We start from the raw sequence: 26,974 nt of genomic DNA on the forward strand, positions 1-26,974 counted from the left end.
GTCTCCGGTGGTAAATAGATTTGTGTGTCTCCGAGCCGAGCCTGGCACTGGAGCAGGCACAGGGGGCGAGGGCAATGCTCGGGCTCGCCCTGCTGCCACCGAGCTGAAGCCGGGCCAGGCTGAACAGGGACAAGTCGCCCTCCAAAGACGTGGGGAGCTGCAGGTAGCGGAAGCCGCAGCCGCCGGCACCGTGCCCGTGGCGCAGCGGGGATGCACCGAGCAGGAGGTGACCCTGCCCTCCTGTCGCAGCTTTGTCATTGCCTCGGTGTGGGACTGCAGCAAGTCCCTTCCCATCTGCTCCCTGCCTTGGCCGTGGAGCCAGGATGAGTGTGAGCGTGTGTGAGCACAGCGCAACAGGGTGAGGGGTGCTGGCTGCTGCCTTTCCTCAGAGCCGACATTTAGCCGGTGCTCTCAAGCATTCCACACAGCCAGACACTCACCCAACCTCCCAGACCTGCGAGGATGGAGTGGGACCTCCTCAGGACACCTGTTGAGTGTCAGGCTGGTGATGTCCCCACAGCTGATGTCGCTGCTCAATCTCCTCCCAAGCCGAGGCATGAGGACAGTCAGGCAGCCAGGCTGCAGGGCTGCTCCATCTGGGAAACGCCTCGATCAGTGCACGTAAAAGCATCCCTGTGGTTTATCCCTGCCCCTTGGCACCAGACAAAAGGGAGGACCAGTCCTGCATTTCCTCCTTACCAGCGCTGGTGCATTGGAGAGGAGGTGACAGCACATCACAGAAGGCTCCTCTCTACCCAGCTTAAGCGAATGTCTCCTGGTGTCCTCCAGAGAACCAAAACCAGAAGGAACCCAAATATCTCCACAGGTTGAGGAGTGAGATCCTCCACCCCAGGCCCCCCCTCACCCTTCCATCCCCAGCCCCAGAGCCCTGAGGGGACGGGAGGGGACAGGAGAGGACGTACGGTTCGACTTTGTTGCAGAAGCGTCGCCGCAGCAGGAGGACCAGTGGACCCAGGATCAGGATGGTGGTGCACATGGCGCTTCCTCCATCACCACCAGCGCCCACAGCCCTTCACATCCCTCTGGAGGCACTGCTCAGCCCCGGGCTGTCACCCGTGCCTGGCTGGCCTGCCACCCCAGCTCATGGGCACCTCTCCCCAGCAGCCACCTGAAAGCTCTCAGGGAAGGTTTTAGAAGGAATTAAGGCAGGATCAGATGTATTTAAGAGGCAGCAAATGAGGACACGCTCCTCTGACCTCTGGATGGGAGAGAGTTCCGGGGCTGGTCTGTGACCCCTTGAGCATTTAATTGCTTTTGGTGTGTGGTGTTCCTGTCCTGGCTGGTCCCAGCCCTGCACCTTGGCCAGGTGGGTGCTGGGGGTGACGTGTCGTGGACCAGGCCAGTTCCCACCTCATCCATCCCCTGGCACCTCCAGTCTGTCTTCCTGCCCCCACCAGGGCTAGGTACTCCCCTCTTCTCCCCACTTTCCGTGTGCCTCCCTCCCCTCAGTGCCCACCTTGTCCTGCTCCTCTCTTTCCCTCCAGCTCCTCCATCCCTCCTCCTGCCAGACCTGCCTCACTCAACCCGCTCCCCCCCTTCCTGGCTCCAGTAATCTGACAGGCTCAGACCTGCCTGTAATTCCCTGTGGACTCGTCTCAGCCAGCTGATCCCAAGACCTTGTCTGCATCCTTCCCTCACCGGGCTGGGTTTGCCTCCTCCTCCCCGCTCCCCTATGGCTCAGCTGCACACACACCTTTCTCCACAGAGCTGCTCTGGGCCTGTGCTCTCCCCCAGATCTCCTTGCCCATCCCATTCTCCTGCCAGGGAAGCCTTTCCCTCCACTGGAGCTCCATGGGTAATGAATCACCTTCCCACATCTTGTCCCAGCACAGCCCTTTGCAAAGCAGAACATGCTCTGGAGTGACTTTGTGGGTTCAGGTTAAAGAGAACAACAGGCAGCTCTGCAGGAGGGGCAGGGGGAAGACAGCTGTGTGTGCCACGCAGATCTGTGGACACTCACATGGAGCTTGGTGGTGGCAATGACCTGGAGAAGAGCCCTGGAGCAGGTAGGGAGCTGCAGACACTGGCTGTGGGGTTCTGCCCCCAGGTGGGTTTTGCCATGAGGGCCCTGCAGTGAATGCTCTCTGTCCCCACTTCCAGCACTGCCTGTCCCACATGGACACCGTGGCATGGGCTCTGATTCATGGAGTCTAACACTGGTGCTCATCAAATTTGGGATGTTTTTCCTCCTTTGGGGCTGTGCACACAGCCCTGAGGGCTCTCCCCATGCCCAGTTCCATTTTGGCCCCAGGGCATGAGGCAGGGGCTGACATGGGACGGACATTGGCTTCAGCAGGGCAGCTGAGAAAAGCCCCAGTCTGGGCATTCTCATAACTCAGACAGAAAACAGCTTCCTCCTGCAATAGGATTTTGCAACCAGAACCAAATCCAAGCAACCTAGATGGGTCTGAGTTCATTGCGTGCTTGAGTCTGAAAGAAAGCAAAACTGAGCTTTCCAGGAAGCCTGGCTTCCCACCCCATCCAGCCAGGCCAGAGATGCCCCCTGAGTCCAGCCATGGCAGGGGCCTGGGACAGCTGTGATTAATTCTCCCCTGGTGGACACGTCCTCTCAGAGTACTCCAAGCCCTGAAAACAACAGTCTCATGCAGCACTCGAAATGTCAGTAAAACCAAATTCCTCTTAAGGCTATCCAGTAAACAATCCCCATTCCTGAACCTGGGGGTCGGCCGGGGGCAAAGGGGATGGATCTGGCCTCGTTACTGGCACCAGCAGGATGGGAAACCTTTATGAGAGTGGTGGAAGAAACATCCCAAGTGTGTCCTGCAGCCAGATGGAGACAAGAGTGACTAATTCCTTCCTGAGTGTAAGTCAGGCCGGAGGGTGCGGAGCTGCCTTACGCAAGGCACCGGCCGAGCCCCGTGGCCCGGCCACCGCCCCGGAGCACGCTGAGCCCCCAGGAGCATGTCCCGGTATGCTGGAAGTCACTGGAGCCAAACAAACAGCAGCTTCTGGCTGAGCTGAAGGCCGAGAGGCTGCAAGGATCCCTGGAACCGGCAGCCTGGCTTTTGCAATCCATGGGAGGACATTGCTGCTTGTAAACTCTTCTCCCCTCTCCGAGACCCAGCCAGGCTGACACCAGCAAAGTCCCCATTCCTGCAGCCCAGATGCTGCCGAGGCCCCAAGCTTTCTCCTTCATGGACTTGTTTGTAAGCACACAAACCTCCTTAATCACTGCTCGAGCATATGGGCCGAGCCCTGGGTGCAAAAGGCAGCCCGGTGCAGGGGGAATGCCTGAGTGCTGGCCCCTGCAATCACTCGGGTGACCTCTGCAATGCAAAACACATCTTCTGGAATCGATTGACTCTGGCACTGAGGTCATTGGGTGACTTCGGCAGCCAAAATTCGTCCCCTGTGTGGGAACACATCACCTCCAAACACTCTTGATTGATGCTGAGAGGTGCTTGGTTCAAAGGCAAGGTAATGTGAGCAGATTAGTTAATGCTTCTTGCCCTGGCCCTTGAGAGCAGGGCTGGAATGACGGGGCAGACAATGGGTTTTGAAGGCTTTTCTTTTTAAGATATGAATCAATGAAGCTGTACAAGGAGCATGGGTAATGTGATCAGAATAAGAATCACGGCTTGTCTTTGAACCAGAGCAAAGTCCCTGATGGTGTTTACTTCAGGTCCTGGCACCAAATGGGAGATGAAATGAATATATTAGCTTACTGGCTTTTCCTGAGCAACCCCTGCCATGCTCAGACCAGCTTCAGGAAGGAAAAGAGCAGCAAAGAGAATCAGTTTGGAAATGTCAACTTGTTTCCCAATATCCCTGTCACTCTCGCTCACCACTGGAGGGTCTGGCTGTGACAGGGGCTGTGCTCCAGGGGGGAAGAGCTGGGCACAGGGGGTGAAGGGGAGGGTGGTGACCCTGGAGCCTGTTCAGGATCTGGGGAAATGTACCAGCTGCTTACTGCCTTGTTCAGGAAGCCCTGTGGTGCTGGATCTGTCATTTGCTTCCCGAGTGTCTCTTGCTTCATCTCTCCCAGTTGCATCACAAGGATGCAGTTTCTTCAAATCCCAGTGCGGAGCTGGGAGTTTCTGCAACATTCCTACTCCAGGAACAGGTTAATCTGGGTTGGAAGTGCTCTCCAAGGTTGTCTTGGCAGTGTCTCAACCTGCCCTGCCCTACCCTGCCCTGCCCTGTCCTGACAGAGAGCCCTGGGCAGCACCAGCCCCTCTCCCAAGGGCTCCTTCCTTCCTGTGGCCCTGGATTTCCTAATCCTTGGGGGGTTTTAGATTGTGTGGGTTGGTAGGGATTTTTGGGGGAGGAAACCAGAAAAACTGTCACAAGGTTTAAGGTCATGGGGAGGTTGTGCCGTGTCCATCACACCCTGCCTGCTGCTGCCAAGGGTCTTCAGCCCATACTCCCTTCCCAGGCATCACCTCAGTGCTGCTGCTGTCCCAGTGCCAGTGCCCAGATGTGTGTGCATCCCACACCTCCCTGCTCAGTTCAGCCTGCTGAACTGAGGCCGGAGTGGCCACAGGGTTTGTGGTCCCCTCTGGGAGCTGGGGGCTTGCGGCAGGGTCCCACTGGAAGGTGGCTCCTCAGCCACATTTGCTGGACTGGGAGCCCAGAGCAGAGGAACCCTGTTCCATGTAAGAAGGAGCATCTGGGCTGGTTTGGTTTAAGAACATTCCCCATCAGTTAGGGATGTCTGCTCCGGGCTTTGCCCCTTGCCACAGCCCAGGTATCCCAGAGCTGGGAGGGGACAGCAGCTCCTGTCATTGTCACTTTTCTGGCACATCTCTTCCCAGCCAAGCTGAAGACATGGAACTGGGGAAATCCCCATTTCTCAGTACGTCAGGTCTTTCCGAGGAAATTGGTGACGAAGCCTTCCAGCAATGTGGACAATGACTGATTAAACTGGGATCACCCCCAAACTGGGATGGAGATTCAGGCAGCAATCCAAGCCCAGCTGGGTCTGGGGGGCTCCTGCTGCCTGCAGCCCCTTTTGGCCTCCAGCCTGACCCTGCAGAGAAGGCTCAGGCCACAGGTTCTGCTGGCACAGAGCTGGAGCATCAGGATTGCACACGGGTCTCCTGGGATCAGAGAAGCTGGGGGAAGGAAACCTGCAATAAGCACAGAGCATTTGTACAGGCTTTAGGCTAAATCCTTCCTTCCCTGGGTAGCAGCACTGCCAAGCTGTTTCCTGAAGCCTTGTTATTCCTTTTCAGGCTGGGACACTGCAGCTGCCAGCAGGGCTGGATTAGGAAAGGGGAGAGAGGCCTGGGCTGCTGAGGGCATTGCTGGGTGAGCTGGGCTGGCAACCAGAGGCTTTGCTGCAGCAAAGGTCAGGGTGACAATCCAATATCTCCGGGTCAGTAGTCCAGAATGGCTCTGGGAGGAGAATAAAGGAGGAACTGGTGCCCTCAGCCTTATTCCACTCAGAATCCCAGGGCTGTTCCTGTTCTGGACAGGTTGGTGCTTTGAGGGTCTGGAGGAGGGATCCTCACTGCACCCCTGGAGTCCCACCAGCACCAGAGCCTTGGGGCAGCTCCTGCAGCTCCTTCCCAAAGCACTCCCTGATGGATCTCATGAGGTGTCTGTCAGAAGGTCCCAGGGAGCTGCCATTGCAAGGGACACAGGTGGCCTGTTATTTTGCAGGAACCAAATGACAAGGCTGTCCCCATGCACCAGGAAGGGTGGACTCAGACCCAAAGGTCTGGATTTGGTGTCTGCCTTCACCCCAGAGACAGTGGAGAAGTCAAAGGTGGGGATCTGCTATCATCCACATCCCACACGCTGCGGAGATGAACTCTTGGGTTTTTTGCCTTTACCTCCCACTCAAGGATTAGGAGCCAAGTACATTTCTCATTGCACCCAGCACATGGGAGGAGGAGAGGCAACGTGGGAGGGCACGGGAGGAGTGGGAGAAGCCATCGGCAGGTGGGCACAGACCCCTCAGGAACATGGCATGCCACAAGCAGAGGCTTGGAGAGCCTGGAAGCCATCCTCACCCTCTGCAGGGATGGAGGATGGCTTGAACGAACAGTCGATCTCTTCCTGCCATGCAGAAGCTCTGGAGAAGCAGGCTCAGGCTCAGCAGGGACAAGGCACCACAGTGTCACCCCATCGTGAGGTCAGGTCCACAGGAAGGAGCTGGAAAGCAGGAGGGCTGTGATGAGAGGAGAGGGATCAGGGTGTGAATCAGGATCTGAGAGAGATGGATTGATTTCTTCAGTACGGATTATGCAGCCTGACCCCATCTCAGTGTCTGCGCTGGCCGTGGGGACCGAGGTCTCTGTCCCCCTCCCTGAGCCCCAGGGGCCTGGACTGCCCTGTCTGAGCAGCAGGCACCGTGCTGAGCTCCCCTCGGGGAGCACTGGTGTCAAGGCAGCATCTTTCTCCTTCTGGAACAAGTCTCCTCCTAACCCCAAGCCCTTGAGAGCACCAGTCATGGGAAACCATGGAAACGGGTGGCAGGCACGTGACAGCGTGTGCCTGCACTCCTGCCCTTGATTTATGTCCCACGTCTGGGACCAGGCGCAGAAATGCAGAGCTGTTGGCATCATTTGGGATTTTGAGGCGGTGGAGAATCAGCCCTGCTTTACTCCCCACCTCCTTTTGGGGAGCAGGATGGCACATGGGAACGGGCTGGCCTCCAGCCGGGGCCAGACATGAGAAGGAGGCAGAAACCCAGAAAAGGCTGGGGGATTTCTCACTTTTCTAGTGTTTCTAATGTTTTCTAATATTTTAATACTTCTAAATTCAGACTTTTGAGCCCAGACATTTTGACTCCGGGTGCCAGGGAGTGATGAAAAGCACCTGCTGCACCTGGGCATCACGTGCCAGGCTCTGAGCCTGGGGTGGACTAAGACACCAGGTACAAAAGCTCAAAGATTTCTTTTCTTTAAACAAACAGCAAGTGATAACCAACGCTCGACCCAGATTATCTCCCCACTGCTCACACTGGTCAATATTTGATTTTTCCCCTTTTTGAAAGCGCTTGCACTACATTGCAATTTTGCTCTGGGTTTAAGCTAAGTCTAAAGCACCTTTTACCCTGCCCCTCAGGGGAAGGTGATAAGCTCAGCTGTGCCATGCCCAGCCCAGAGGGGTTTCTCTGCTGCCCGGTGACCACCTGGGGACACTGTAGTTAATGTTTGAGCTGGGGCTCATGGCTGCTCCTCCCAGGGGCTAATGGGCAGAAGGCAAATGCAAACTTGGTGAAAATCTGATGATTCAGCAGCTGCTGGTGGTGTTCTTGAGCGATTCCTGACCTGTGGCAGGGTCGGGTTGGCCACACTGCTCTGCTGTCACCCTGGTGGCTCCAGCAGCTCGCAGCCAAGGGGCTCAGGGTTGTGTGGGGCTCCGGGTCTGTCCCAGGACGTGTTCCCCGAGGGACCCACAGGGAGGGATCTGTGGGCAGCATGTTCCCCACCAGCTCTCCTTAGCTCTGCAAGAGCAAATTTGCTGACACCACCAATGTGGGGAGGTGGCCAAGGCTGCTTTGGAGGAGAAATACAGCAAAAAAGCCTCGACAGCTCCTCAACAACAAATCTCCAGCCCCTCAAGGGGCTCAGGCACCTCTCAAGGCTGTCAGAGCAGCACCCGCAGCCCGTCTGTCCGTCTGTCCGTCCGCTCCTCTCTGATCCCCCCCGGACCACTCGCGGTTATTACAAGCCTCCGTAGGATTTTCCTGCTCTCTGTGCCGTGGGTTTAACGTGCCGGATTGCCGGGGAGCCGGGAATGGCATTTGGGTAAAAAGCAGCCCCGAAAGCACACCCACCAAGGCGCCGCCAGGAGCAGCCGACAATAACACCTTCATTTCAGAGTGCCTTAGCCCTGGGTGCCTTTCAGCTGGGTCCTGCCACGAGAAGGGAGAGCAAATTCTCAGCGTTAAAGAGGTCCCTGTGGGACAGATCTCTTTTAGGGGGCAGAAAGACTCTCGCAGTGGGGAAACCTCGTGCTCCCCTCTCCACCCAAGAATTGGAGGTGAGAGGTCTGTCCTCCCAAACATCACCTCCTGCAAAATCAGGGAGTGCGAAGAGCAGAGCCGGGGCAGAAGTCGGCGCAGCCAGAGGTTGGGCTAACTTTAACTCAGCACTCTGGATTCTGAATTTCCTCCGAGCTGTTTACAAAGGGCTGGAAAAAAAACTTCAAGCACTACCTCCCCCCCTCGCCAGCTCCGTCCTGATGTTGCCCAGAACATCTCTCTCATCCCTCCCTTTCAGGGAGAAAAAAAAAAAAAAAAAAGAAAAAAAGGAAAGGAGGGAGGAGTGGGAGAGAGGAGGAGAGAGGGAGAAAGTGAGCTCACGTTCACACATTGGTGAAGAGGCTGGTCTTGCAATGCCTTTGAATATTTTACTTTTAGGCAGTTCCTCACCAGTCAGCCACACACATCCGAGGCGAGCTGAAGCTAACTACAGCCATGGACAGCACTAGGAGATCTCACATCTAATCGCACGCATCATTCCTCCGGGATATTTTTTTTAAATTCCATATCTAAACACGCCGACAGGCAGCTGCACTCGCACACACTCGCACACACACACACACACACACACACACACACACACACATCCACACGTCGCAGAGCCGCCGAGCAAACACCTTGTCTCCTCTCGCAGGATATACCCGCTCACACACATCTCTCTTTATCTCCTCCTGGCTTCCCGGAGGATCCTGCCGGCTGTTTTTCATGGAGAAAGTCCAGGGAGAAATGGAGATTGAGAGATGGGAAAGAAGTGAAGAAATTTCGGACGCAGAAAAAAAGGTTATTCAAGAGATATGGAGCAGAGTATATGCAAACTGCGAGGACGTTGGGGTCTCCATACTCATCAGGTATTTAAAAACAAACCAAAAAAAAAAAAAAAAAAAAAAAAAAAAAAAAAAAGGAAGCAGCAAATCCAACTGAATCTCTATATAGCTCAGAAAGAGGCAGAACAATATATAGAACTGAGTGGAGATGAATGACAGCGAGTGGGGAGCTGGCTGGGTGTATTTGCTGCCTGGGAGCAGGGAGGGATTCGCAGAGCTCCCCGGATTCCCACACCTTTGAGCCGGGTGGCAGTGGCAGGGGGAGCCAGGGGAGCCTTGGGGACTTTGGGGACCGTGCAGGGGTCACCTTAACCTGCGGCCGGGGCCGGGGGGCGGCGGAGGCGGGCTGGGCTGGGCTGGGGGTCCGGGCTTGGTGGCCCCGCAGGGAGCGGTGGCACGGGGCCGTAGCAGGCTGGCTGGCGGGTGAAATAATGCAAGTTGGGAGCCAAGATAAAACCCAAGCAGGTGTGTCTCCCAGGGCACCATCTGTCCCTCCGGCGGCAGCGTCGGCGGGAAGGAGAGCGCTGAAGTTGGTGGTGGAAAGGGGCTGTGGGGGGCACGGGTGGGAGAGGGGGAAGGGGGGATAAGCAGCCCTGGAGGGGGGTGTGGAGCATCTCCCGATGGCAGCGGGGTACAGGCAGCAGCTCAAAGCTCTGCACCTGCAGCCGGAGCAGGGGAGATGCTCTGGAGGAGGGGAGTAGAGGCAGGTGGGGGTTCTTGTGTTGTATGGGGGTAAAACCATGTCCAGGTACACCGGGAAAGAGCCAAGTGGAAATCCCACAGGGTCCCAGTGGCACTGGGAGTTTGGGGTTTCAGTGGGGTAGGGCACCAACAGGCCGTTTCCCTTATTGAAGAGGGCAAAGAGAGGGGGAGATGCCTGCAATGGCAATGGGCAAAGAGCAAAGATCCTGTCCAGAGCCCCACCACTGCTGCCTGGGGTCAGGAATGCTGGGGTGTCCCTGGTCAGACCCCACCTGGACCAAACACCAGGCACCCCAGGTATGGGTTGTGTCCTCCCTGTTTTCCCCTGCACCAGGGGACTGTGGGTGTGCAGGGAACCCCTTGGAAGGATGTGCTGCTCACTAATAATCGTCTGAAAGTTTTCCAATTGACTGAGCTAAAGCCCTGAGCCCACGGGGTCTGCAGGGAGCAGAGCCTCCCTGGACATCACAATGAGCAGAGCCAGTTCCCCTCCAGGCTCTCTGCCAGCACTGCAATGGGATTTTCTTACCAAGACCCCTCTGCAGGTTCCAAAATGACATTGGAGCCCCCTCTCCACCTCCTTCACAAAACATTTCCTTCTCTCAGAGCCAGCTGATGGCTGAGCCCGTTCTCCCATGGCCCCCACTCTGTGCAGGCAGTCAGGGCAGTCAGGAGGTGTGACAGCTCCGTGGCTAGGGACACCAAACCTACCTAGGCTGGGTCTGAAGCAGGAATGGCAGAGATCTGGGGGTTGCAAGACTCCCCTCAGCCCCATCCCACGAGGTTCAGCTCATGGCTTGGCCACCAGCCATGCATGGCCAGTGCCTGGGTCATGCCATGGCCCCATCTGCCAGCATTTGCAGGTGCCCACTGCCCACAGACACAGGGAGGGTGGCTGTGTGCCCATGGCTGGCACTGAGAGACTTGTAGCAATGCCATGGGGGTTTCCCCCAGGGCAACTCATTGCTTTTTGAGTCCCCATGGTGTTTGGAGCAGGGTTGAGCATAACGAGAATCAAGGTGTGGCGTGGGGACCAGGTGGCCAAGCTCTGGTCCCAAGTCAAACTTTCCCAGCAGAAGTTTTTGCTCCAGTTTTGGTTTTTTTTTTTTTTTTAATCTGGGCAGAGTTGTGCACTGTGGTGAAGGTTTTCTCCTGCTGTGACAACAGGGCAGGACAGAGCTGCCTGTTAGGGTGAACCTTGGCTCTTTGGGAGCATTTACATCCTCAGTCATGGCACATGCCCTGGTTCATCCCAGCTAAACCCACCACTGCTCCCCCACCAGAGCTTCCCTGGGGTGCTTAAAGTGAGGTCTGGCTTTGTGCATGTCCCTGGGGACAGTGATGCCATTTGGGAGAGGACCCATCCCCCTGGAGCAGCAGATCTGCCCTCACCCGCCTGGCACGGCTGGTTTGTGTCCCCCGGTCACAAACGCTGTCCCCACAGAGGAATTTGAGCTGTGAGCTCTGAGCTGCACCTGAGCTCCCCGGGGAAGCACGTGGCGGCCGAAAGCAGGGCAGCCCTGGCCGGGCTGGCAGTGCCCCAGCTGTGCTCACAGCTGGCAGAGCACGGGAGAAGTGGGTCACGCGTGGAGCCCGCCGGGAGCCGCCTCCCAAGACGTGATTCAGCAGCTCCAGAGGCCGGGGCTGGGGAGGGGGCAGTGGTGGGGTGGGTGAGAGGTGACCCCCCTCCCCAGCACATTTTGGGTGGGCACACATACAGTGTGCAGCAGGCTGGGAGCTGCCCCGTTCAGCCTCTGTTTCACCAGTGCCAGCCTGGTGTTCCTGCTCACCTCGCTAGGGAAACTGAGGCAGGAGGGGTGTGCACAGGTGTGGCCAGGGAGAGGGAAGGGCGTGCGTGGCTGTGCATCCTCCTTTGGTGCCACCCCCACGGGCAGAGTGGTGCGAGCAGGTAAATCTCCTTTAAAAGTCAGCTTTTCTGTGGTTGGGTTGTGAGCAGGGACTTGCCTGTGCCTGGTGGCAGAGGGTCTCTCCCTGCTTACCTGCTCCACCCTCTCTCCATCCCTTCAGAGCTGCCGAGAGCAGGGAATTACCTTTTTCCAAGTGGGAAGGGCTGGGGGGGAGCACTTCTGAAATTAATCTGGGGCCTGATCCCGTGCTCCAAGGCTGCAGGCAGGGAGGCAGCAATGCCCACCAAAAGGCAGTGATGGGGGATCTGCAGTGCTGCCATCCTGCAGGAACCCAGCCCAGCTCCCTTTGTCCCTAACCAGCATCCCACCCCTCCACCCCCAGCCTGTCCATGCTTTGCAGGTGGGGAAACTGAGGCACAGAGCTGGGCAGCATGTTCCCATCCCTCGCGGCTGCTGCCGGTGCTTGAACCCACAGCAAAGCCCTGGGGTCCTGCCCTAGCACGATGAGTCCCTGATCTCGCAGAGCTCTGGGACCCCGGGGGACACGAACAGGAATAATGGGGACTACGGCTGAGCAGCCACCGGATCCTGGGAATCTGCGCTCTGTGGTTAAAACTATGTCGCTAATTGCCAATTTCCTCGGTGGGGAGCCTCGCCCCGGAGGAAGCAGAGTCTCCTCGGCACGCTCATCTTCCTCCTCGGGAGCGCTGGGGCCTCTGCGGGCTCCATCTCACTGCTGAATTAACCCTTGCTGGGGCTGGGGATGGAGCTGGGGCTGGGCTGGGGATGGGGATGGAGCTGGGCTGGGGCTGGGGATGGGGATGGGGATGGGGATGGGGATGGGGATGGGGATGGGGATGGGGATGGGGCTGGGGATGGGGATGGGGATGGGGATGGGGATGGAGCTGGGGATGGGGATGGGGATGGGGATGGGGATGGGGCTGGGGCTGGGGATGGGGCTGGGGATGGGGATGGGGATGGGGATGGGGCTGGGGATGGGGATGGGGATGGGGATGGGGATGGGGATGGGGATGGGGATGGGGCTGGGGATGGGGATGGGGATGGGGATGGGGCTGGGGATGGGGATGGGGATGGGGATGGGGATGGGGATGGGGATGGGGATGGGGCTGGGGATGGGATGGGGATGGGGATGGGGATGGGGATGGGGATGGGGATGGGGCTGGGGATGGGATGGGGATGGGGATGGGGATGGGGATGGGGATGGGGCTGGGGCTGGGCTGGGGCTGGGGCTGGAGCAGGAGCAGGAGCTGGAGCAGAGCTGGGGCTGGAGCAGGAGCAGGAGCAGGAGCTGGAGCTGGGGCTGGGGCTGGGGCTGGAGCTGCTCGTCCAGGGCTGTGCCTCCTGGCTGAGCTGTTCCCAAGTGAGCCAGGGCTGGGGCTGGGGCTGGAGCTCTTCTGCAGCCTCCCCATGCCCCCAGGCTGTTGCTGCGCCTCAGTTTCCCCATCTGTTATTCAGGAATGAGTCCTTTTTTGAACCCTCCCTCAGCACAGAGCAGGGCACCCTTCAGGACCTGTGCTAGCCCTCGCTGTGCAGTGCAGGACCCCTCCAGCCTGTGGCTGCCCCTCCCCAGGCCCCCCTTTTTTCCTTCCATACTGTGAGACAGGGCAGGGGGATGCAGACACCCGGGTGTGGCTCAGCCCTCCGCAGCACCCCGGGGTGAACATCAGAGGGGGTTTGGGACCCTTTGCAGAGCCCAGCCAAGCCCAGCACCCCAGGGCTAAAAGCTCAGCCTGTCCCGGCCGCACGCACGCCCGCTCCCACACCCACACACACGTACCACAGGCGCAGATGTGAGACCACAGAACTTTATGGATTCCATCAGGGGATAAAACCCAGGGGCAGTTTCTATTAGAGCCCAGGAGAATCTGGACCAAATGGTAACGCCGTGCCAAGTGCAGGCAACGCAACCCGGCTCAGGCACCACAGGCTGTGCCGCCTCCACAGGGCTTCTCCATCGCTCTGTTCCCTCCGTCTGCACTTCAGAGCCATCAGCTTTCCAAATTTCCGCCTTCTCCACCGCTCCTGGTGTGCTCTTTCCCCCTCAAGAGGTGTAGGAGGGGAAGCAAAAGGTTTGCCAATGGAAGATCAGGCCCCTGGATTTCGACGGCGCTTAGTCTGAGCAAACACACCTGGATTCAGGCACTTTGCAAAGAGCTTTAAAATATGAATGCACTCCTTGGATGCCAGACGTTATTGTGAGTTCTAGGTTAAAATAGCAAAAAATCTGAGTAATGAGTCTGGCAATGCAGAAAACCTTTTTTTTTTTTTTTTTCCATATGAATCAAAAAAGTATGGGTTGAATCTACCCAAAAATGGCATTTAAAGAAGTGATTTTACAGCTACCCCCAAAGCCAACATGTGTTTTGCGGGGGCGTCCATAGGGAAAGGCTCCATTCCTGGCTGATGAAGGACACATTTCAGGGCAAAGTGGCTCAGAGAGATGCAATATCTCTCTTTGGAAAGGGCCCAGGGAAGACCAGCAGCAGTGTCCCTGTGCCACGCTCATGAATGGTTGTGGTCAAGCTGGGGAGAGGTTTTTGTGGGGACAAGGAGAGCCAGAGAGCAGCAGGGCTCTGCTCTGCTGGCACAGGCACAGAAAAGGGACATTTCCCAACCTAACAACCACTCCATGAGCACTGAGGGGGCGAGTGAGGGTTTCATAAGCTCAAAAACAGCCCCTTCTCCTACGACTGCATTGTGTCTGCTCACAGCTGCCAGGACCAGCCCTTCTGGCTTCTCCATGGCCAAGGCAGCTCTGTGGGGATCCCTGTGGCTCATCCCCCACCAGCCACAACCTCGGCGCTGCCAGCAGCTCTTGGGATATCCAGAGCAGAGCCTTTCCCGTGTCCCCTGTGCCCGTGCTGCCCTTGCATCACCTGGGGGTAAAAAATCCCACTCAGCGCCCCGAGAGCCGCAAGGGCACCCGTGAGCAAGGCAAGCAAAGGCACGGGGGGCGAGCAGGTTCCCTGGAGAGGTTCCCTGGCTGTGGCTGAGCATGGGTGGGTGCCAGGTGTGAAAATTCCCCTCCGGAGCAGCAGGGAGGGCCGGGCATTGCCGTGCCAGCCGGCCCCGTACTGAGGCTGCAGAGCTTCAGGGCTCCTCAGCAGCAGGGAGATGTCAGGAGAGCCCCGGCCAGGCTGGCAGGAGCTGAGGGGGCCTGGGGAACGCTGCCTGGTGATCCTGCCCGAGCTGGGGCTGCTGGACATCACCGAGGGAGCGTTGGACGGGAGAGGTGGTGGTGGTACCAGCAGCACACAGGTTTGAGTGGGACATGGACCACTGCAGGGAGTGCTGGGCTCCAGAACAGTTTGGGTGGATGGAGATGAGAGATCTCTGCAGGCTGCTCTTGGGATATCAGGTTTATTAGGGATGGAGAAAGGTCTTGCTTGGAGCTGCCAGATGCAGCACGTGTCAGAGCCTGAGAGGATGGAGGAGGGGAGAGACAAGAGGATGCTCCAGGAGAGGGTGGAAGTTTTAAGAGGGGGGGAAGATCCAAGAGAGCGTCTGGCCCCTCAGAAACCCCTAATCAGGGGGCTTCAGGGTGGGCTGGAGCAAGGCTTGGGCCAATGGGGTCACAGACACTTGATGTTTCAGGGGAGGGTTACAGGTGTAGGATGAACCGTACATTTTGGGGGGTGAGATGGAACAGTCCACTTGACCCCTGAACCCATCCGTAGGCAAGGGCATTGTCCAGCTAGCAGGGAGGGCTGTTCTCATCCTGGCTGTATTATTTATGAATAATTCTATTTATCCATCCTTCCCAACAGACCACATCCTTGTGCACATGTGTTACCCACCTCTCCACCCAGCCAGGGGTCTTCCTACAACTCCAAGGGAGGAAGGTCTCCAGAGGCACGTGGAAAAACCATTTTGGTGCTGTTAATTCACTTCTCCCGTGAAAGGTGTCCTTAGCCCTGCCCTAAAGGTTCAGCTGTGCAGCCAAGAGGCTTTGGGCTGAATCCACACGTGTGGTAGGGAAGAACAACAGCAATGAGGACTTGGAGGTGTGAGTTGGGCACACAGAAGTGAGCAGGACCTGCCCCTGGGGGTTTCTAGCTCACATCCAAATGTGTTTGGTGGCATCTTTGCTGAGGAGCCTCGCTGGGGTGTCCTGGTCCCTCTGCCTTGGGCACTGGGGCATTAGAGCCTCCGTGCACAGCTCAGCATTGTGCTGGATTCTGCTCCCAAGATGCAGAGAGATGTGGGCTTCACCTGGAGAAAGGCCAGCTACATGTTTCTCTCAGCTGTAGAAGTTGAATTTAGCATTAGTGTGTGGATGGGGGGCTTGGCCCTTGTCCCTCCACCCCTCCCGTGACAGAGCTGGAGATGTTTCCCACCACCATCTCCACCTGGCCAGGAGCTTTCAGGGAGAGGACACGGGAGCAGGCAGGCACCATCCTCTTCTCAGTCATTAAATTTGCCTTTTTCTGTCTTGCTGAGCTGTGGCATCGACACAGCCAAGACCTTCCTCACCCTGGGCTGGGTGAACACCCAGGCAGCAGCCAGCAGCCTTTCCCCAGCCTCAGAAGGGGACGGTGGGCTACAGGTGGCTGGGAGGAGCAGGGGGAAGGTGCAGGCGAAGCGGTGATCCAGCCCTCGGCATAATAAATAGCAGCAGCACACACACCACCTGCCTACCCATTATCAGCTGCTTTGTGGGCACCCCAGAGAGGAGCTGGAAGGAGAGGTTTGAAAGGGACACGAGATGCTCTGGGCTGCCTTCGAGTTTCTCCCACGTAGAGGGACGAGGTGAGAGAAAACATGAAAGCATTGGTAGGTTGAGTCACCAACCCTGGAGGGATTGATGAGATGTGGCGCTTGGGGATGTGTTTCAGTGGTGGGCTTGGCAGTGCTGGGTTAAGAGTTGGACTTGGTGATCCTAAAGGCCTCTTCCAATCTAAATGATTCTGTGAAAATCTAGAAAAAAGCAGTGTCCAAGGGCTGGCTGGGGGTGTAGGGAGCACTGTGCTCCAGGATGGCTTTGATGAATGGAGAAGAGAGATCTTTGCAGGCTGCTCTTGGGATATAACGTTTATTAGGGATGGAGAAAGGTCTTGCTTGGAGCTGACAGACGCAGCACATGGCGAGGCTTGAGAGGATGGAGGAGGGGAGAGACAAGAGGATGCTCTAGGAGAGGGTGGAGGTCCTAAGAGGAGGGAAGATCCAAGAGAGGAGAAGTTCCATATGGGCGTCTGGCCCCTCAGAGACCCCTTATCAGGGGCTTCAAGGTGGGCTGGAACAAGACTTGGGCCAATGGGGTCACAGACACTTGATGTTTTAGGGGAGGGTTACAGGTGTGGGATGAACCGTACATTTTGGGGGTTGAGATGGAACAGTCATTTGACTTTTGGACTTATCTGTAGGTAAGGGCATTGTCCACCCAGTACGGAGGATTGTTTTCATCCTGGCTGTATTATTATGAATAATTATATTTACCCATCCTTCCCAGCATGGGGGTTCAGCTGAAGCCTCCCAGCAGATCTGAGGGCTCACAAGCATTTTCACCCCACAGTTTGCAAACAGGGGAAGTAAAGTATCAAGGGTTTAGGTGCTTGGGGGAAACAGGCAGCACCCAGGTGTCCTCCTTCCAGCTGGGGAGGCAAGGAGGTGGCTGGGCTTGGAGGTTTCCTCCATGCAGGATTTGCTCTGTATGCTCTGGGGAGAAGGAGGAAGGTCGGGGAGATGCAGGAGATGCCACTCCTCCTAACAGAAAACAGGTTTCCAGTAACTGCAGTGGGTTTGCACCTTAATTATTTCCTTTGGCTCTGCTACTGGGAATGGTTGTGTCCTTAAAGTTGTTACAAGGGCAAAAGAGAGAGGAAAAGCAATCCTGACATCCTGTCCACTGGGTCCAGATGTAGCTGGCAGAGTACAAATTAGTGGGTGGAGAATGGAATAGCTTAAAAAGAAATTTAATGAGATCGGTATGCAGGCATCTGGTTCCTATCAATCATCATTTTGTGTGATATGCAATGGTAAATATCATCTTTTAATGACTCTGATGGAGAAAAAAAGCCCAAACCACACACACGCACACATAATGATCCAAAAAACTCCCAGAGCCCAAGAGGTTTGAACTGTCAAAATTTTCTGCAGATGGAAAAACCCCAACAGACACCTCTTCTAAATCACCATTGTTGGATTATTTTATTTCTTTTCTTTTTCCTCCTTTCCTCTGGTTATATTTAACCTTTGTGTTAAATTAATCTTCTCTGTTTATTAACAACTACCACTGAGTGAGCCTCCTTCCCTCTTCTTTGTGGTTTGACAGCTCAAATATTTGCTCCAGGCTGAAGTTCTTGCTGCAGGCGCCTGCTGCTCTCCAAGGAGAGGTGGCTTTAGGTCTCTGGCCATCCATAGCTTTGCTCCTGAAGATGTTTTGGGCTCCTCTGTTTCAGTTCTCCACCAAAGAAATCCAGCAGACACAGGATTGAACGCACGAGCTGGGGGTTTGCTGGTTTTACATCCCCTGAGAAAGCTGCTGGGCTCAGCTCCCATAGGGGCATCAGCCTGAGGGTCTGCAAAGCAGGGAAAGGTTGGAAACCAAGTGTTTGGATCCCTCATTGGTCTGGTCTCACGCAGGCTGGGGTATGTTGAGGGTTTAACCAGTCTTTGCTCCTGGAATATCTGGCCAAAAGTGGGCAGAGGTGGAGGTGATGGTCCCAGGGTCTCTTTTTGGCCCTTCTCTTGTTGGGGACGCACTGTAAATCCTCATGCTGCAGAGGTCAGTCCCCCCTTGCTATTCCCTTTGTGGTTCAGACCAGGAATTTTCCTCAACTCATTTGCCATGCCTTCAGAACATCCTGTCCTTCAGCTGAGGTGAAATACAGCTTTTCAGGGAGCTTCCTGTGGTTTGGGGCTCTGAGGCCGAGGCGTGCAGGGACCAGCTGGCAGCCTCCATTCCCTGCCTGGTCAGCAGGTCCCACTTCCAGTGACATCCCCTGCTCCCGGTGCCTGGGGGGAGCCTGTGAAGGGGAAAGATCTGTGGCAAGCACATTTCTCTCTGTGCACCTCTATGAAAAATCCTGAGAGGGAGAGAAATGTGCTTGCCACAAAGATCCACTAGCAGGGATGGTAAAACCCTTAGCTCTGACCCTGGCAGGATGATCCCTGTTGGAGCTGGAGCTGCCACAGCTGGAATAGAGGTGGGGAGGGATGGGATGAGGGCAGAGGGATGCTGAGTCCAGCTGGAAAAAAATGCTTCCATTAAACCAGAGCGGAACATTTTCCCTTCTGAGGGGAGATGCCCAGGGCAGAAGTCTGAAATGCTGGGAATGATGTTATCCACGCAGCCTGGCCAGCTCCATCCCCCAGCAGCTCTCTGACAGCTCTGGGCTGAAGGACTGAGCATCTCGGTGGCAGCAGGAGCTGCAGACAGCCAGGCCTGGGAGTGATTCCTCTCGACAGGGACCAGATGTGTCAGGAGGAGCTGTGCTGGGGGGAGGAGGCTGCACAACAACAAGAGGAGTTTTGTCATGGGTCCCCTCTGGGTTTTAAAAGCAACACCTTGTCTCCCCCTTTCCACCTTCCTTCCTCCCCCACCCTTTCTGCCACACATTCTTCACACCTCCAAAACCTATTTTGGGCCATCTGATGAATCCCAGCTGCCTTGGGGGAGCAGCAGAAGCGCTGGTGCACTCCAGGCACAGCTTCACTTCCTTGGCAATGCCCCCAAGCTTTCACAAGCCAAGGGAGCGGGGGAAGGAAGGGAGGGGGGGGAAAGGAGGATAACAAACTGGTAAAGGAGCCTGGTACTCAATATTGTGATTATTCATGGAGTGGTGAGTGGGGAAGAGGATCCCACCTGGTTCTGGAGAGAATGGTGATGGTTGGAGGGAGAGGTGGGATGGGTTCAGGCTCCCGTGGTTTGGGGTGGTGCTTGGGAAGGGGGTTAGGGAGGGGAGCAGGAATGATGGGGGACAGCCTGGGAGCACTCTGCTGCCTCCTGAGCATCCTTCACCAGCCCAGGAGCCAGGGAGGGAGCTGGCTGAAAGTGGGGAGCCAGCACTGACCTGGTTCTCTCCTGCGTAAGTTAGGTGGAAGGGGGTGGTTGAAGTGACTCAAGTCAGCCCCAGCTGCAATCCTGGCATGGGTGGTGTTGCCATTGGTGGCTCCAGCCCTGCTCCTTGTTGTGCCCTTCAACTCCCTGTCCCCTCCAGCCCTCCACTTCCCTGGGGAGCTCAGCATATCAGCTGTGAGCACAGCTTCATTTCTTTTGGCTGCATTTTATTGGGATTGATTTAATCCTGCAGAAAAGAGGGTCCCCAGGCCGCCCCACGGAGGGGCTGGTGAGTTTTTGGAGTATCCTTGTACTGGGAAAAATGTCCCAAATGAGCAGTGACATCAGCTCAGGCCTTAGGTCCCACTGGAGACTCTGGTGGGGCTGATCCACGAAGGGTGGGGCAGCTTGGACAAGGGGAGACTGTTCTGGGTGGCAATGCAGGAATGAAGCCCATGGGAGCAAGGAAGGGGGCAAGGAGAGGCTGGATGGGATAAAGAGAGGTTTTCATGCTCATCTCCAGCTCTCTGAGGCAGGATGTGATGTTTTGATATATGTGGGCACGTATGCAGCATCTGGCACGCCTGGGTGGCGTCTCTGGGCATCAAGAGCTCACTCTTGCTTCTGCTTTGAGGATGAGTATCCAGCTGTGATGACCTTGTAGCAGATGGGGTTTGGGGAAAAGGCATCAACCTGCTGGTTTTCAGACAGCTGAATGCTGCAGCTCCTGGGGAATTGGGTAGGAAAATCAGCCCTGGCTGTGTGAGACGCAGGGGGTGGCTTCCAGCATCTCCATCCCCCGTGCTTTGCTTTAACCCCTCAGCCTGCTCTCCCCCTCCTGATGGCATTGCATTTCTGCTCTTTCTGGCAGGTTTTTTGTGAACTTCCCCTCAGCCAAGCAGTACTTCAGCCAGTTCAAGCACATGGAGGACCCGCTGGAGATGGAGAGGAGCTTGCAGCTGCGCAAGCACGCTCGGAGGGTCATGGGGGCCATCAACACTGTGGTGGAGAACCTCAACGACTCTGAAAAGGTCTCCTCTGTCCTGGCCCTGGTGGGCAAGGCCCATGCCCTCAAGCACAAAGTGGAGCCCATCTACTTTAAGGTAAAGGATAGGAGCAAAACAAGCTTTGGGCTGCTTCAGGGAGAGGGCAGGGGAGCAGGAGCTGTGGTGGGCTGGTGCTGCTTGGCCTTGGCTGGACCTGGGGGCTGCTCCCCACACTGCTGGAGGGTCCCGCTGTGCCACTGGCCTGTGGGGACCCCCATCCCCACACACAGCCAGTGCCAGGGCACCCAGTGCCTCCCCCTGCCCAGGGCAGCCCACCTGGCTGTGCCCATGTTTGTGGCCGTGTCCCCCTTCTTCTGGAAATCAAGCACAACAGCAAGGACTCAATTAGTTGGCTAATTAGTCCCCCTCCAGCTCTGCCTGCTTTCTTTCTGATGGGAATAAAAACACCAAAATCACAGGTTTGATCCCCACGTGGCCATTCACTCAAGAGTTGAACTAGATGGTTCTTACGGGTCCCTTCCAACCTGGAGTATTCTCTAATTCTGTAAATAATTTGAGGTGCCCAGACTGGGGAGATTGTTGTTATTGGACATGAACTGAGTACACAGAAGCTTGGTATGTTTAAAAGAGAAAAAGAGTTAATTTTATTGTTTACTTTGTAATATATAGAATTTTAAAAATTACAGTGGATTGGAGGATGAAATTGCTACCTCTCCAACCGCACTGGTTAAATTAACAGTTTGTTAATTTTCTCTTTTTGCAAAGAAGAATGTAAAGCAATCATTATTTACATGGGCAGTGTGTGAGAGATCTAGCAGAAATATGTAAGCATCAGAAGGTATACAAAACTTTAAAAAAAACTTTAAAACTTTTAAAAGAACTATAAAAGAAAACTTAACACTTTTAAAAATCAGGGCAACAGGGAGATGCCTCAACCTGCAAGGAGCTCCCTCCTCTGCTGCCTGTCCTGCCTGCTCCCAGGGGTGTCAACAGACCTCCAGGACATCTGTGTCCTACAGACAGCAACAGGACCCGAGTGGTTTTGTAGGGAAAAGCAAAAATTGCTGTGAGCATCTCCCTGGAGAGGTATTAACCCCTTGCTTGCTGTCTGCCTCCCCTCAGAAACTCACTGGTGTCATGCTGGAGGTCATTGCTGAGGAATATCCCAACGATTTCACCCCGGAGGCACACGGAGCCTGGACCAAGATGAAAACCCTCATCTACACCCATGTGACAGCAGCCTACAAGGAGGTGGGCTGGGCTCAGTACCCCAGTGCCACCCTGTGAGCGCCCAGGGGGCCACGAGAGGGGCAGGGAGGGCTTCGCTCACCCCAGGACTTCACTCTGGTCTCTTCTCAAGGTCTTTGCTCGGTTTGGGGAGCCCGGTAGGGCCAGTTCTGTCAGCTGCCAAGTCACAATTTGATCTCCATGGGGTTTAAAAACAAACTAAACAAGCCAAAAAAACCACAGAACCGTGAAGGGTGTGGGTGGGTCGAGGTGAAGCAGTTGCAGGGGACGCTGGAAGGGGATGCAGAGGGCGAGGGGAGAGCATTGGTTGTTGGCTCCATCTTCCTGTCCTGGCCTGTCCATCACCACCTCCCAAATCCTGCACCTCACCTGCACCATCTCAAAGTCCCTTGCACAAGTGCTGCCGCCCTGGTCACTGAGGAACAACACAACCCTCATTTTCCATGTGAAGCTCCTGGGTAAACCTGGCTTTTGGGGGGCACACCTGGAGACCTCTGACTGGCACCGAGAACGCTTTGCTTTGCACTTTGGGGTATCACCTGGCAGGGCTGGCAGCCAGAGCCACTCTGGGTGCTCCAGGTGGGCAGCAGCGCTCGCCTCTCCTGTCACCCGCAGTCCCTGGCCTTGGCTGGCTGCTGCAAACCCCCCTGGGCTGGGAGAGGAGCTCCCCCACAGCACCAGAGAGGGGGAAGGAGGGGGATGCCTTTGGGGGGATCCCTCATGGCTCGGAGCCTGGTGTGTAGGTGGGGTTCCTGTGTCATATGTGGGGAGCTGGTGAGTCCAGCCACTGCCATCCAGCTCCCTGAGGAGGGGCTTGGGTAGCACAGGATGTGCCCTGGCAGCTGGTGTGTGTGGGTCTGTCTGCCCAGCTTTGCCCTCTCTGTGAGAAGGGGGGTCAGGCTGTGACTAGGGGAAGGAAAGATGGCACAGACGTATCAGGAGGGATTTCTGGTTACGAGGAAAGGTCCCTTCTCTGTTAAAATTTAATAAACACCTTGTATAGAGCATATTCCTGCCCTCGTGGTGACACTGGGTTCCTCCAAATAAAGTGCCTGGCAGAAATCAGCCCACGCAGGAGCTGTGTCCCTCCTGGGGACAGCAGGGCTCCTGCCTGTGCCTGACAAAGGCTTCTCCCACACCCCCCAGAACGTGGCTGCAGGGCTTGGAGCACTCATCCCGCCTCCAACACCAACTCCTCCTGAACATCCAGGTCAGTCTGCCTGGTTTGTGCCTCAGTTTCCCCTGCAGATATGAACATGGGAGGAGGAGCAGCCCTGTTGCCTCCTTGCCCACATGTGGTTGTATTTATCACATTTCTGGGAACTGAATGGCAAAGGATTGAGGATGAAATGTCAGATGTGCTGGGAATCTTTGGAATCCTTGCCACCCAATATTTCCCTAAAGGCCTCTGCTATTTTTAGAGCTCAAGCATTAAGGGCAATGTTATCTGTTGAAGTGGGAGGAGGGTTCCCTTCTGAGATTCCCTCTGGCCTCGCTCCACCGCTGTCCTGGAGAGCTGGCAGCTTCCTGAGAGAGACCAGCTCCTCTCCTGGATGCCAGCTGGACAGGCAACAAGCCCACACTTCCAGCTGGGATCCCCACAGCCACCCTGGGGACATCCCTCCACTGTGGGGGCAGTGTCACTCCTCCAGAGCAGACAGACAGAAACTCCTGCTTTGCTCACCTGTGCTTTTAACCATCCCCAGGAACAGGTTTATTACGTCTCAAAATAGCCCCAGGACTCCAATAATGTCACTGCAGCCACTCTGGCCTTGCAGTTCTTTCCTTCCTGCATCCCACACTACCACTGATGGAGAGGAGCAGCAGGGCCTGGAGCAGTGGCATGTCCTGGGCACCCACGGAGAGCTGGGTGGCAATGACAGCTGGGGCACAGCTGTGCTTGGCATGGCAGCATGCAGGATCCAGGGGGACAGGCACAGGGTGACAAGTGGTGCTGCCTCGCTCATGGGGCGGGATGTCAGAGTCAGCATCCCCAAAATCCAGCCCAGCAGCCCGCACTGGTGAAGGTGCCAATGGCTGCTGCCTCCAGCTCGCTCTGGAGTGTCACAGCAGAGGGGCAGTGCTGCTGCCTGGGCTGGGGATGGATGTTGGAAAAGCCTGTTCAGCCATTGCCTCCCCTCCAGCACAGGACTGGAGAGGGATCACTTGGATCGAGACTGTTAGGTGCCATTTGTGTGTGTGCACATCACGGGACTCACGAGCATGGCCTTGCTGACTGCTGCCAAGGCCTTGGGGCCAGCAGCACATATTTGTGAGGAGTTCATTTCTCTGAGGAGTTCATGTACTCCCTGTGCTCTGTGGATGCTGGGCCAGGGATGTTTCCGTCCAGGGATGTTTCATCTTTAGACAAAATTTGCACGTTAACCTTTGAGGTTAATAATCTCCAGGTGGGAATTTTATTTTTGCAGCGCAAATCCTTCCCCTCCCTCCCTCCCTACAACCAAACCTGGGCTCCCAGTCTGCAGAGAAGCTGCTTTGGAGCGTCTGGAAATCCTCCATGCTCATGCCCAACCTACCCGTGTGCCTTGGCTTTTGGGGAGCAGCAGCAGGGAGGTGCCCCCACCTCCCCATTAAACAGTGCTTTGGTTTCTCCTTTCTTTTTTTACATCCCTAGAAAAAGCTGGCCCGTGGCCCCCTGCGCCCACGTGTGCGTGGGCTGGGCTTGGGGTTTTTTCCAGGCACTTTTTCCTAAAGCAGATCCAGATGTGTGCAGCTGCTGTCCCTCGAGGAGCATCCCCCCCCCATCAGCCAAATTGCAGGCCACTCCAAAAGCTGCAAACAAAACCACGTTTATTTTTATCAGCTTCGTAGGAAGTAACACGGAGCAGGAGGGCGGCCGGGGCAAGGCTCGGGAGGGGAGGGGAGGGGATGAAACGCCCACAGCAGAGGAGGCACTGCTGAAATCCAGCAACATTCTCATCTGGGGAGAGATGAAGATCAACAGAGTAAGGAAAAAGTACCATTCCAGAGTGACAGGGCTGATAAATGCCATGTGGAAGAGCAGAAAGGGGACGGGGGGGACATGTTCTGGCTCTGTGCATGGCTCTGCAGCACACACACACACACACACACACACACACACACACACACACATCCATGCACAGCCATTCCCTGTCCCTGCCAGCCCACTGATGCCACCACAGCTGACTGGGGGCCCCTTTATCCCCCTTTTGTTCAGGTCTTGCTCTCTGGGGCTTGGCCTTTCACTTCCTGGCACACTTAGGCTGAGCTTTGCTCTCCTTGGTGCTGGCAGGTAGGGACCAACTTGCAAAGTCTTTTCCCCAAAGCTCACGGGTGAGAAGCTGAGGCATCACTGCCAGCACATGTTGGGGGCCAGCTGGTCTCTCCCCTGCCCGTGGAGGATCCCTGTGCCCCCCAGACCCAGCCAACCCCTGGCTTGGAGCTGTGATCCAGGTGGGAAAGCCTTTGTGCCCCCTGCCAGAGGCAGAGAAATGCTGAGGGAGGGAGGATTTGGCATCCCTGGGGCAGGGTCCTCCTTGAGCACCTGGTCCTGGTCTCTTTGGTAGCACCCCCTCACATCAACCTGCTGGTGTGTCCTCCCCTGAAGCTCAGGGTTTGTGCAGAGGGAGTTGAGCAGAGTGGGGGGCGCTGGGGTGGGATGGAGCAGATCCCACCCACCACGTGTCCCCCTCCACAGCCAACATCCACGGCAGTTTAGCTCTGCAGGCACCCAGCTGGAGAGACCCCCCAACACCACCAGAACCATTATGGGCCTCGTGCCACCAACCTCTTCTTCTCTTGGGGGGGTGACAAATCCCCAGGGCAGCCAAGCTGTGAGCTCCCCAGGGAGGTCCTCTCGCATCTCTGCCACTTTGTCCCAGGAAAGGGTCACAGCGTCTCCCCACCATCTGAAGGGATGCTCAGCGACTTCAGGGGGACCAGATGTCACCTGGCTGGATTCTGGTGCCAGCCCTCAGCCTTCCCTGCCCCTGGCCATAGGGAAGCTGCCCTGGGATGTGGGAGCCAGCAGCAGCAGTGGCAGGCAGAGGGATAAAAGGGAAACCCACACGCTGACCTTGGACCAGCTTAGGGAAAGGGAAAAGGGAGGGACAAAACCACCTGCCTGGCTCTGAGCTCTGTGCCAGGCTGCAGCGCTCAATTCTTTTTCCACAGCTGAAGTTGTCTCTAATTGTTGGTATGTCTGCCCCAGCCCCAGCGTGACCCACGGACACGAGTGGGCTCTGATGTAACTCCGTGTCCTCCCCTGTCCCTGCTGCAGATCCTGTTCATGTTCGTGTTCCCCGTGCTGGTTTTATACCTGAGTTCTGTGTACATGGGTGTAACTTGTTTTTCTTTTTTGTAGGTTTTTAGTATGTTTGTAACCGGACAAAATGGTGTTATCAAACTGAAACTTGTATCTTCAGTGGATAAATCAATCAAACCCCCTCCAGCTCTGCTTGGTTTCTTTCTGATGGGGTGGCTGGAAGGTGAGGGGGTGTCGGGGGGCTGCCCTGTGCCCATGTGGGTCTGAGGGTTCCTGCTCACTCTGAGGGAGATTTTTGGCCATTTAGCAGCAGCAAAGGGGGTGGATGTGCCCACCAAGGGTGGTAGAGGTGGCTGGAGGCATTTTAGCACTGCGGTGGGGAGGGAAGGGTCTGCCCCTCCTCCAGGCTCTTCACTTGGCTTCCAGGTACATCCTGGAAAGCAGCAGGGTCTCTCCCTGCATCAGGAGCTATTCCTGTGCCTTTGGCAGCCCAGCCAGTCCAAAATGCTTGCTAATGGCCACAACGTGCAGCAACCACGACCACCAAGGACTGTGAGACTGTTCCCAGCCTGTAAAAATAACAAACAGCTCCCTGAGCAGCAGCAGCCCAGTTTTCCACATCTCAGTCCCTGGCGGCTCCTCCTGCCCCTCTCGCTGAGGCTGGATCACGTTGCAGGGAGATGGAGCCCAGAAGGGTTGGGTCACTTTGTGGTTTCTCCCCGTGGGTCTTTCCAGCTCCCTTTTTTTTTTGCAAAACAGGCCCTGTCAAGTTCAGTTGACACTGGCCAATATTTCCAAAGTTGTTGGCAGAGGATGGACAGACAGACAGACAGACAGACTCGTGCTATGGTCCCAATAGCCCCATTGCTGTGGAGGCTTGGAAAACAAATTCAAGCAATCCTGTTTATTGTGCTTCTCTTTACCCCAAATCCAGGACCATCTTCCAGGGATGGGAAAACCCATCCCATCAGGGTGGTAGAAAATAGCAGCACCTCACCACAAATAATTTTAAGGGGAGCAATCCCAGCTTTGGACTGAGGCTGGGGGGACACTGTTCTGAGAGGGAGGAGGGCAGAGATTG

General features: G+C 56.1%; 1 protein-coding gene across 1 annotated transcript; it reads left to right on the plus strand.

Annotated features, from left to right (window-relative positions):
• Positions 1 to 8,243: 8,243 nt before the first annotated feature.
• Positions 8,244 to 26,079, plus strand: CYGB (cytoglobin). The gene is made up of 3 exons (XM_021546998.2): positions 8,244 to 8,826; positions 20,264 to 20,495; positions 21,522 to 26,079. Exons 1-3 carry the CDS (start codon positions 8,684 to 8,686, stop codon positions 21,684 to 21,686), a joined length of 540 nt encoding a protein of 179 aa, XP_021402673.1. The 5' UTR covers positions 8,244 to 8,683; the 3' UTR covers positions 21,687 to 26,079.
• Positions 26,080 to 26,974: the final 895 nt, after the last annotated feature.

This window comes from Lonchura striata, chromosome 19 (assembly GCF_046129695.1).
Source record: "Lonchura striata isolate bLonStr1 chromosome 19, bLonStr1.mat, whole genome shotgun sequence".
Classification (NCBI taxonomy): Eukaryota; Metazoa; Chordata; class Aves; order Passeriformes; family Estrildidae; genus Lonchura; species Lonchura striata.